This window comes from Cuculus canorus, chromosome 2, assembly GCF_017976375.1.
Source record: "Cuculus canorus isolate bCucCan1 chromosome 2, bCucCan1.pri, whole genome shotgun sequence".
Lineage (NCBI taxonomy): Eukaryota > Metazoa > Chordata > Aves > Cuculiformes > Cuculidae > Cuculus > Cuculus canorus.
The window spans coordinates 74,002,535-74,013,735 of record NC_071402.1 but is presented as its reverse complement, the minus strand read 5'-3'; the positions used below and the strand labels follow the sequence as shown (position 1 = coordinate 74,013,735).

The 11,201-nt window shown below is 42.2% G+C and overlaps 1 protein-coding gene across 2 annotated transcripts in view; it reads left to right on the top strand.

Moving 5' to 3' along the window:
* Positions 1–1,178: 1,178 nt before the first annotated feature.
* VWC2 (von Willebrand factor C domain containing 2) overlaps positions 1,179–11,201 on the top strand; it is a 60,653-nt gene continuing 50,630 nt past the window's right edge. Inside the window, exons 1-3 of one of the 2 annotated variants that reach the window (XM_054059368.1) lie at positions 1,179–1,486; positions 2,576–3,357; positions 10,086–10,215. In XM_054059368.1, coding sequence (XP_053915343.1) covers positions 2,644–3,357; positions 10,086–10,215 — 844 coding nt within the window. In that variant the 5' untranslated portion in view covers positions 1,179–1,486; positions 2,576–2,643. Of the gene's footprint in view, positions 1,487–1,962; positions 2,134–2,575; positions 3,358–10,085; positions 10,216–11,201 lie in introns of those variants that run through there. The other variant, XM_054059369.1, reaches the window with a different exon arrangement.

Here is an 11,201-nt window from a genome sequence, read left to right as displayed (position 1 = left end):
TCCTCCTGTGGAGGAGTTTAAGTGTCTGGGTTTTCACAAATAGCAGGCGCTCATGAAGGTACTTAACAGTGAAACATCAGTATCCAGCAGATTTCCATTGCTCTCTTGAGTAGCAATATTGCAGTGCTACCATTTTAATGAAAAAAAAAAAAAAAAACCTGATTATTTTACCTAGCCTAAAATTTTCAGTTATAGTGCCAAGTACTTTGGGAAATCGAGCCCTATCCATGAGTGGTGCACAGGAGGCTGCTGAAGAGCTACTGCAGCAGAAGGGTTAGCACAGCTAGGACTGTTCTAGAATATCTGTAAAGCAGAACTCATAGAAGGTTATACTGGTATGTCATCTAATGAGGCTTAAAAACTAATAAATACATTAAAAACTAACTTTTAGGGTTCCAAGCCCTCACTCAGTTTGAGAAAAAAAAAGCACCTTGCTTAAAGACCGCTTCTTAAGCTTTTCTTTTTGCATTTCTCTCCCAGCAATCTGACTATCTGGGTTTCAGCCATCATCTTTAAAGTAGACCACTCTGCCCATTTCCTCTATCAAGAACTATGAAGGAGGAAAATGCAATTCTATTTAAGTACAAGAGTGTCCATTGCCCATTCAAAAGCATGAACAGATATTTCAACGAGTAAATCATGCATCACTTCACTGCAAGAAAAGGCTGGCAAGAGGGAGTTAAAGCCTAGTGATCCGGTGCTGCAGCGTGGACAGAGATGGGCACAGCCTGCGCTGCCCTGATTAAGCGATGCTGAGGCTCTACGATGCGGGGAGGGTAGCGGCTGCGCCCGCAGGTGCGTGCGGCTGGTGCCCCGCGCCCCGCTCCAGCAGAGGCAGCCTTGGCGGCCGAGCGTGCGCCTTACACAGCCCAGACAGCTCCCGTCCCCACAGGCTTTTGCGCGGGCAGACTGCGAAAGCTCACGTCTCACGTCGTCCATACACCCGCAAAAGTTTCCAGAGCCGGTAGTACGGGGCGAACCCCAAACGAGCCCGCGCCCCCCTGCATGCCCTCCTTATACCCAGCTCGCTCTCTCTTCCTGCGCAGAGTGCCCACCATGAGGCTGTGCGGGACGAGTGGCTTTGCCCCCCCACTCCCGCACGCCGGCGGGGAGGGGCAGCAGGGGCGCTGACACCCCCGGAGAGTCCCCTCCCCGTGCAGAGCCTTGCGCCCGGGAGGGAGAGAGGGAGGAAGGGAAGGGGCGCCCCGTCCTGCACCGTGGCCGCCGCCCCCGGGGACGGGGGTGCACGGTCGCCATGTGAAAGAGCCGGGGTCGGCGGCGGAGCCCGCCTCCGGGGCGGCGGGGCCGGATCGAGGCTGGCCGCCGCGCTGCGCTGCAGGCTTTGCAGCTCCGCGGAGACGGCGGGCGGGCAGCGAGGAGGCGACGCCGGCCGCCCGCCCGCCTGCGGTCCCGCCATGGGAGCCGGGCGCGGGGCGAGGCTCGCCGCTTCCAGCCGCCGGCGGGGCTGAGCCCGGCTTCAGCGCAGGTAAGGATACGCCTGGCCGTGCCGGGGCACGGGGGAGGCTTGCCGACTTGGGGAAGGGGCTGGCCCCGGCTCCCCGCTAAACACACCGGGAGGCGACGCCTGACCCGCCGGAAAGTTTGAGCGGGTGGCGAGGCGGCCGCGCTGCCGGAGAGCGCTGTCCGCGGTGCTGGCGCTGTCCGCGGTACGGCCGCCGCGGCCGGTGAGGGCCGGGGAGGCGGGAGGGCGGGCAGGCAGAGGAGGGAGGCTTTTAAATAGCTTTGAGAAGCAAAACCTCGGAGGTGGGGCCGTGCCAGGAGGCTGTAGCGCCTTTTCTTACCGTGGCCGGAGTAGTGTATGTATTTGGGGTTGTTTTGCTTTTTCTTTTTCACTGAGAGTGCAGGGTTTTAAGGAGACGAGCTGGGAGTGCTGCTGAACTCCTGAAAGACGTGGGTTAAATGAGCCGCTGCTGCAGAAACTCTGTTTTGCCTTTAAAACATGGGGAGAAAGAGATGGTGTGTGCTTCTGTAGGTAGTTCAGAAGACAGGTAGTTTGTCTCTACCTGTTTTAAAATTCTTGTGTTTAGTTGTATTTGTAATAAATGCACTGACTGGTAGGCATATTAGGAAAAAAAAAAGAACAACAGCAGCACACTTCAAACTGAATAAGAGGTTAGTAAAAATCATTGTGCATGCACTCAGCGAATGGGACTCAATTGGCTGATTTCAGTTCTTGACTCAGCTGTGTTTTGGGGAGCTTCATTTAATTCAGCATCCATCCTTTTCACGTGTTGTCATCTGAAAGGCAAAAAAACCTCCAGACGTTCTGTTTTTTGCATGCACCTGGCTTTGCAAATCCTAACTCCCTGGAGTTCTGTGTGTTGTTCTCACGGAGCCAAAGATGCCCAGTTCATGTCCAGAGCTCTGCTGTTTATAAGACTTGGCAGAGCAGGGGAGGAGAAGGAATGCAGCACCAGGATGTTGTTTGCCTTTTGCATAAACTACCGAGACAGGTTTCATATTGTTTGAGATGTTGCATCAGTGAAGGCTGGGTGCGGAAGAGCGGGAGGGCAAAGTGCAGAAGCTGAAGTGTTCCTAATCCTTCTCTTCCTAGGGACTGTGGATCTGTGCAGTGCTTCCCTCTGATGTGAATGCAGTGTCCCCTGTGGGATGCAGTAGGTGATGCCTAGCTCTACTGCAATGGCAATTGGAGCTCTCTCTAGTTCTCTTCTCGTAACTTGCTGCCTCATGGTTGCCCTCTGTAGCTCCACTATACCTGTACAAAAACTGGCCAGGGCTCAAGACAAACAGGACATAAAGGCGAGCCAGGAAAAGAGGGATCACACATCGACAAGAGACAGCCAGACAGGCCCGGGGAAAATGAATGAGATCGGCAGGAGTGGGAGAGAGGAGGGCAGCAGGGACTGGAAGAGCAAAGGAAACAGGAACTACTCAAACAAGGAGTCTTGGACTAAGCAAAAGCAGACTTGGAACAGCCAGAGGACAAGCAGTAAATCTGGGAGCATTCAAGTGCAAGAGCAAAGGGATGCCGCTCCTGAGGAACCTCAGGTAACCGAAGATTCATCTCTCCCAGAAGCTGTGCCAAGCATCACTCCTGAGCCTCCAGAGGAGTATGCCTATCCGGACTACCGTGGGAAAGGATGCGTGGATGAAAGCGGCTTCGTCTATGCCATTGGGGAGAAGTTTGCACCGGGTCCCTCTGCCTGCCCCTGCCTCTGCACTGAAGAGGGCCCACTGTGCATACAGCCTGAGTGCCCCAGGCTCCACCCTCGGTGCATCCATGTGGACACCACTCAGTGCTGCCCACAGTGCAAGGAGAGGAAGAACTACTGTGAGTTTCGAGGGAAAACCTACCAGACCCTAGAGGAGTTCATGGTAAGAGCTGAAGCCAAAAGTCATCTTGTGGTCCCTTCTATCATTTATAGGGGCATTGCATTCTTCCAGTGTTTTCTCAGAGGGTGTTCTAGGTCTCCCTCTCCCTTTCTCATTTCTTTGATAATACTACTTTTGCAGTGTTGTAAAATATTCCCCTTAAACATGACCTTTCTTCCTCTGTGATACTGTAACCTTTTTAAATGAAGGGGCTGATTTGTATTAATTCCTTTGGTATTTAAGGTAAAAAAAATGCTACTTGAAAGGATGCTGCTTGGGTGGTGATGTGGTTTTAATAAGCACTTCTGGCATTGCCTTTACTTCCTTATTTAACTGTTAACTGTGAAACTTCCACCTTAGAGGAATCAAACAGGGGGTTGTGGGCTGAATTCTGTTTCTAGTAGTCAATGTGTGATGATACCTTTTTCCTAACAGTAATTTCTCTTTTCCTCTTTTGCTATATAAACTATGCTGCCAAGGTTGTGTAATGTTTGCTTTCTGAGAATGACTTCTTTTTAATAAGAGCATCATTTACACCCTGAATTACAGTGATACCTACACAATGGACTTGAAAATCTTTATGTTTAGGGAATTCCTTTTGGAGTAAGGTGTTTTTAGCACTACTGTGCAAGGTCATTATCATTGAAAAAGGAACTTACTACAGTGCACTGAAAAGTTTTGGAGATGAAGTCAATTCCCCGGTGGCTTACCTTGCCTTTTTACATTTAGTATTTTATTGTGGCTGAGATCTGGGAACAGATTCTCTAAGAATTTGCTTGTGAATGACTGTTAGATGCAGGGCTGATTCAAAACCCATTTCAGAACACACTTGAGATTTTTAAGCTGAATATGTTGAGGGAAGTACAAAATCCAGTTCAGGGTTCTGGCATCTTGAGCCACCTCAGGATGGAGAAAAGTTAAATGTATTTGTGAAGGCTGTAAATAGGTTGCCACCTCTGCACTCTGAGGTGTTTGTGTGTTCTTGGAAAATTAACTTGGATTCGTGATGTCTTTTCACATTCTTCAACTTTGTGAAAAATAAACACATAAATAAAGGAGCAGAGTTACTCTCTCCAGAATAGATGACTGCATTTCCCCTTGTTTTCTTAAGGCAGCATTTTGTGATCATCAGTGATTTTTCAAAGCATGGCAGAAAGCATCATGTCATCCTCCCTTTTTCCATGTCACCCTCAAGGATTGCATTCAGCTTCAGGGAGGCAGCTTTCTATTTTAAGAGGGAAAAGGTACTTTGAATAGTGGCTATTCAGTGTGACCTTTTTGGAGATAGATTGCGAGATCCTTCTTTTTCATAGAAGTTAATTCCGAGGGGTGACCAAAACAGAGATAGTTTTGCACACAATCTCTGTAGGTCTCTGTATCAAAGTTTTAAAGGCTTCCCTCACTCTTCTAATGAGTTCCATTTCTTTGTCTTTATATAGTGATGTAATACCAATGACTGAAACAAGCCTAAAATACCTTATTGTGTTAACTGTGTAGTGAGAGGAGAAAACCATAGTGCTCCCTGTATTTTTGAACATGGCTGGCAGCCTTTAAGAAAAGGAACAGTGGTGATACATCCAGAAATGTTCTAAAATGGCTTTGGCTTTCAGCTCTTTTTTTTTAAACTCTGTTCAGCCTTTATTCCTTGTGTTGATGCCTTCTTGTAATGAAACTGGTTCTCTTACTGCTTTGTGTTAGTCAGCTTTGGAAACATGAGTGAGAAGTGATCCTGCTTAGGGTGCACAAGGGAAGTTACCAATGCATTTAAGCAGCAGAACTGCAGCCTGTTTATTTTGACATGAGAGGACAAAGGTTTTTAGTTGGACTTCAACATTGGTTTCAATATTTTGAGCACAGAACTTTAAATGTAGCTGTTTGCTCATGCCACTGCAATCAGTGGAAATGTTTGTTGAGATGAGGTGCAGATGTAGTCAGATTGCTGCTGCTCAGTGGAAGCAGTTGTAAATGCAAATAATTGCACATGGTTTCAAAGGCCATTTTACAAGTTTAAAGTTGATGGTCTTAGAGAAGTTGCTAATATGCTTTCTCTTGATTAAGGTCAAGGAAAGAGTGATAAATGGGTAGTGATCTGATTTTTCTGTGTCTGCACCTACACCTACTGTCTGTACCAGACATAACTGAAGAAAGAAAAACATGACCATCTAATTTTTCAGTGACACTATCTGTACAAACATTTATGCATAGATATGTGAATAGGCATGCAAGTTGGTGGCTTTGCTTATATAAAATTCATACATGTTTTGTCTAGGCATAAAATTGCCTTGTCTGGAGCCAGTGCTAACTCAGAAACTGAAGGTGGCAGGGAATCCAATGTTTGGTGCATTTCTTCTTTGATTCACAGTCCTTCCTGCAGGCTTAGCTTGTTTGTGTGTATGCATGCATTTTTCTTTTTTAAAAAATGACATGAATGTCAGTGTGAAATACAACACAGGTTTGGGGGAAGGATGAGATCTCATAAAGCTGTTTCCATTAGCACCTCTCTACTCTTTTTTGGGTATTGTGAAGCTGAATGGCAGAGGGATCACAACATCTGCAAGAGTGCAACTGGTAGCAGAAGCCTTAGTTGGTGAAATGCAATAAGGATAAAATCCTGCATTGGAGCAGGAGATTGCTGAGTACATGCTCCAGTAGATATCTTTCAGTCTTACAGTAAGACTTCAAAATGCAGGCTTACTTAGAATGTAATAGCCTTATAAGGACCACAGTGTAATATGGCTTAGGAAAGACCTACCTTTTTTGAAAGTCGTTGGTTCATGTGTTTTGTTTAGAATTTTTCTCCTACCAAATTTGTATTTATTTTTTAATAGCTTGAAAATCTGGAAGTCAACAAACCCAAGTGGATTTTGAAACATCTGTGGTATTTTGAATGCATAGAGAAGTATGAACAAGGCTCATATGTTTACCCTTGTCAGCCCAACCCCACTCACATTCTCCTGAGTTGTGTAAGTGTCAAGGAAATATTAATAACAATTCCAACATGATAGCAAATGAGTTTGGCATTATGATTGATTTTTTTTAATTCTTTTTTGAACTCTGATGTTTTCAAGGCTCAAGGAACCAAATGTAGGTTATATATACACTTTTAATATAGGGCTTCTCTTGGTTTGTATTTGGTTTAGTTTGGTTTTGAATTAAAGTTAGGCATGTGGAAAGGGGGAAGAGAAAGCTCAAATTACTTTGGACAAGAACATCAGTGAGTGCAAATGATTTTTGCTTCTTCATTATGACAATTTACACTAAGTTGCCAGGTAAACCTAGTACTCCTACTAAACTACAGTTTACTTCTTGCCTCACTAGTGGGAAAGCTATGTGTTTACACAATGGTGTGTTTGCTTTTCTACAGCATCTTCAATTCCATTTATACATCTGCTCATAAACTCTCCTTTAAAAAAATCTAAAGTTTTTTTGCCGTCTGTATTATATTTTCTGCAGGTTTTATGGCTCACTGGTGAATACTTCAGACTTCTGTGCCTCTCATTGTCTTCCCACAGTTTTTGCATAGGCAGAACTACTCTTGCTGTAGAGTTAATAGCTTCATTTGTAGACCACAGAGATTTGTTATCATTAGTCTTCAGAGAGAGGTTGATAGGCCGTATTATTTCCAGTCCAGCCTAGTTATGTCAGCTGTGCTAAGTGTTGAGTGCCGCCAGGGCTGGTCGTTTCCCAAATGAACAAGTGGGATGCTCATTGCATTGGCTGCCACTAGGAACTGCACTGTAGGTAATGTGCTTACATTATAGCAGTAGAGGAGAGGAAATGAAGGACCAAATGTGTTTTCCCGTTTTGATTTATTTAGCTATTGTTATATATACACACTGTCCTATTGTCTGTCTCTCTTTCTCTAGTGATGATTATGTCTCCAAATACTAAGCTGTCATTAAAATGTGGAAAGAAGTAAGGTTTTCTACAGTTTTTCCTACATCTTGAAGATATATAAAAAGTAATGCACTACAATTTAGCCAAACATGAGCAGATAAATGTTGACACTAATACCATTTTAGCATCCACTGTGGGTCACTTACATGCTTGAAAAGAGCTTTGTAGAAACAAGCACAAGGAAATCTTCCTTGACTCTGCTACCATTACTCACATCGGTGGGTTATACAGATGACTACTTCTTAAAGGCGTACGGTAGTTATTCCTCTGAAATCCCATGATCTGTTACATAGGAAGGGTATTCATGGCTGCAGTATCACAGTAACAGTGAATTTCATTCATGCAAAATATGTTTCAAATGTGTGTGCTGTACAGAATGGAAATGCATTCTTCTGAATATTTATTATTAAATAAATATTAGATCAATTGTGTTCCTTGTTCAATAGTATTTTCAATGCTTCATTAAATACTTCCTTGTCCTAGGAATTTAGGCTAGTGTCAAATTTAGGATTCTAGTAAACAACCTACTTAATTAGAATTTCAGGCTTCTGTCAAATTTGGAATTCCAGTAAACAACATACTTAATTAGAATATTTTTAAATTTTACAGATGAGAGATTTTAGGAGTAACATCTGTGTACTGTCTTGTTTCCTGATTACCATCAGATACTCTAGTTTTTGCATAATTTCTAATATTGAATGGCACGGCTATTAACTGGAGTCCTGGGAGAGGCAGTATCTGTTATTGTAGTTACTGTGTTACTCATTGAACTGTGATCACTGGCAAATTTGCATCTTTCTCATCATTGGCAAATTTGCATCTTTGCAAAAAATTTTGAAACAGATTGAAAGCTGTAGGTTTGCCTTGTTGAGCCTGATCCTTGGAATGGAGTTCTAATAGTGTTCATCAAGTAGCATTCATTAAAAAAAAGTCCTCTCCAGAAAGCATGTTTTCGTGACTTGGTAAGTATTGCTTCTGGATGTGACCGTAGAGGAAAGGATTCTCACTATTTATTTGCAGATAGTTAGAGGATCAGGTTTGCTGACACTCAAAATTTTACATGCTGTTCAAATGATTGCTTGGAATACCTGAGCCTCTTGACTCTGAGCACTGGATCAGAAACCTCCTTATTCACTGACAGCCCATCTCTGGAAGTGAATGTGGCAGTTTATAAATGATTACAGGACAAAGTTTTTGTCCCAAACCCAGCAATAAAAATTGTAGTACTGAGCCACCAGCCTCCTTATAGCACTTTATAAATGTATGGTGTGGTGTTATCCTGGGCAGAGTGTAAAGCAAAAAGAAAACTCTAAGTGAGTATCTGGCAATAGGAGCCTGAAATAAATACTAGTAATAAAAGCAGAAAACAACACAGCAAGATAGTCTACTTAGGCTTTCTAAGTAGAGGAGACAGCGTGGAAAGATACGTGAGTGCATAAGCAAATAACAGCCCTGGCAGGTGGCAAGAGAAGTGGCCAAGCATGGATGAGCATTTAGTTGGAGATGGTGCTGTGTAAGCATCATCACGTTTGAACTTCAGAAGTGAGAAGGATGTGAAAGAGTCAAGCAAGTGTGGAATAGATTTGAGGAAAAAAGCTGATGGGTTTCCTAAGAAGTAGGGAGAAGAAACTAGGTGATCTGCAAGTTAGATGTCTGGATGATTCATCACAAAAATAATTTGTTTTAGATTTTGAGGTTATTCTGCTTTTCTTGGAGAAATGCAACAGGTGGTAGTTTGACACCAGCTGGAATCTGAACTGAAAAAGGGTCTGTAAAAAAATGACTTAATCCCTAAGTAAACCTAGAATCTGTATAGAATACGGATTTAAAGGATCATTAGTAATAACATTCACCTAGATTTTCATGCTGCACTCTGAGTGTGGATGTCAATGTATTTTTTTGAAGTACAGAAATGAGATTTACAGTACGCTGTTTGTTGCTTTTTAGCACCCTTGCTTCCCTCTGCCTCCAGGTCCTTGTGTCATACGAGTACATCAGCAATGCATTGTGCAGCACATAGTTAGAAACACTGAAAAGGACAGCTTAAATTGTACATGTGATAAATGCAGACATTCGAAAGTCCATTTTTTTCCTAAATAGGACCTTGATGCTGATTTCATTGAAATAGGTCATTCAAGCAATTCAAGTTCTTCAAAACCTGTAGTATTTCAGTAAGTAAAATGGGTGAACTGTGTCTTACTTCACTGCTTTCTTTGAACTGCAATTTCTTTTCAGAAGGAACAATTAACCTGTGGGAAATACCTGAATTCAAAGGAAGTTTTCTTTCTGACTTCTCTTTGAAAATTATAATTTTCAATAAAATGCAACTTCCTACTACCAAAAAGCTTTCAAATCTGTAAAAATTGCAATAAGGATTTCCATTAAAGAAAGCTTCATTTTTCATTTAGCAATATTTTTCTTTTTTAAATATAACAATTTTTGCTAAATTGCTTTTTGAAACTCTAATAGAAATAAACCAGATTTCATCTAAATCATGAACTTAATTTGCTGGAGATTCATTAGAAATGTGGTAGGGAAATTTTTGCTTTATTTATGTTAAAATTCTGAAGTGTTCTTGTTCCCAAGATCCCATTAATTTTCCCATTTGAAGCACAGGTTCAGAGGAGGACTCATGCTTTTTTTCTACCATGGATCTGTAAATTTGCAGGGTCCCTGCTTCACTCTGCATTATTAAGATTACTAAAAGCATTTTTTTAAAGGGGGAAGAAAAAAAGAGATGAAGGAAAGAACACTATGGATGGGAAGGCAGGCTTTGCACACTTCAGGAGAGCATTAAGTTAAAGAGTTAAAAGATGGCTGGATTTGTGTTTCAGGTTTCTCCATGTGAGAAGTGTCACTGTGAAGCCAATGGTGAAGTGCTGTGCACTGTCTCAGCTTGTCCGCAGACTGAGTGTGTGGATCCAGTGTATGAGCCTGATCAGTGTTGTCCTATCTGCAAAAATGGTAAGTAACAACTGCAAAACTCGAAGGAGGCTTCTGTAAGTGAGTTCCATGAAACTTTGTTCTGATTTTAAGAAAAAATCCAATATATTTCTTTCTCCCCAAATGAAAATGAATTTATGTTCGTGTCTTCTGGTGTCAGCAGTCAGATCTTCCCTTGACTGGGGTTGGACTTGATTATGCACTACACAGATTTTTCTTACGTAAGAGATGTCTAGGGCATCAATAGCAGATATTCATGCGGCTTCTGGATATAAGTTGTAGGTATGTTTTATATAGGCACACAAAACAGAGCTCAGGCTCCTCATGTTAGTCAACATGAGCAGAAAAAGTTACTTTTGATCTACTTTCTTATTTGTTCCCCTTTCAGAGATTTTTCTCTTCCTTCTTTTTATTTTTTTTTCCTGAGGCAAATCAAATGTACCTTATTAAGTTCATTTAATTTTCATAACTAAATGAATTAAACTCCCAAGTTTAATTGAATATTTTTCGTAACTAAATTAGACAGAAAGTCTCTCTACTCCCAGCAAGGGCTTGCATTAGATCAAAGTCTTGGTCTATTTAGAGGAAAAAATTACATGACACACTAGCTCATCAGTTACAAAGAAGATATGATAATTTATTAATAGAAATGAAAGCTGCAAAGTCTCAAATGAAATTATATTTAAAATGAAAAAAGACATTTAAAAGTATTCAGATAATTTGCAGCCATATGTTATTTCTCTAGAACAGGTAGGTTCTATTACATTAACTAAAGCAAATTGATTAAAATTGTGGAAAAGCTAAGGGAGGAGAGAGTGTACAGCATATGTTTTCTGCAAATTCAACAGTAGATGATAAGGCATACTTAATTGCATTGGAGGAGTTTCATTTGTATGGATATAAAAGTAATTGCTTCATATCCCTTAACTTGTTGTTACAACCCTGAAGGAATTTGTACTCAGCTGTGCAGCTTTAGGGCACTCTGCTTTTGGAGATGAGTGCAGGCA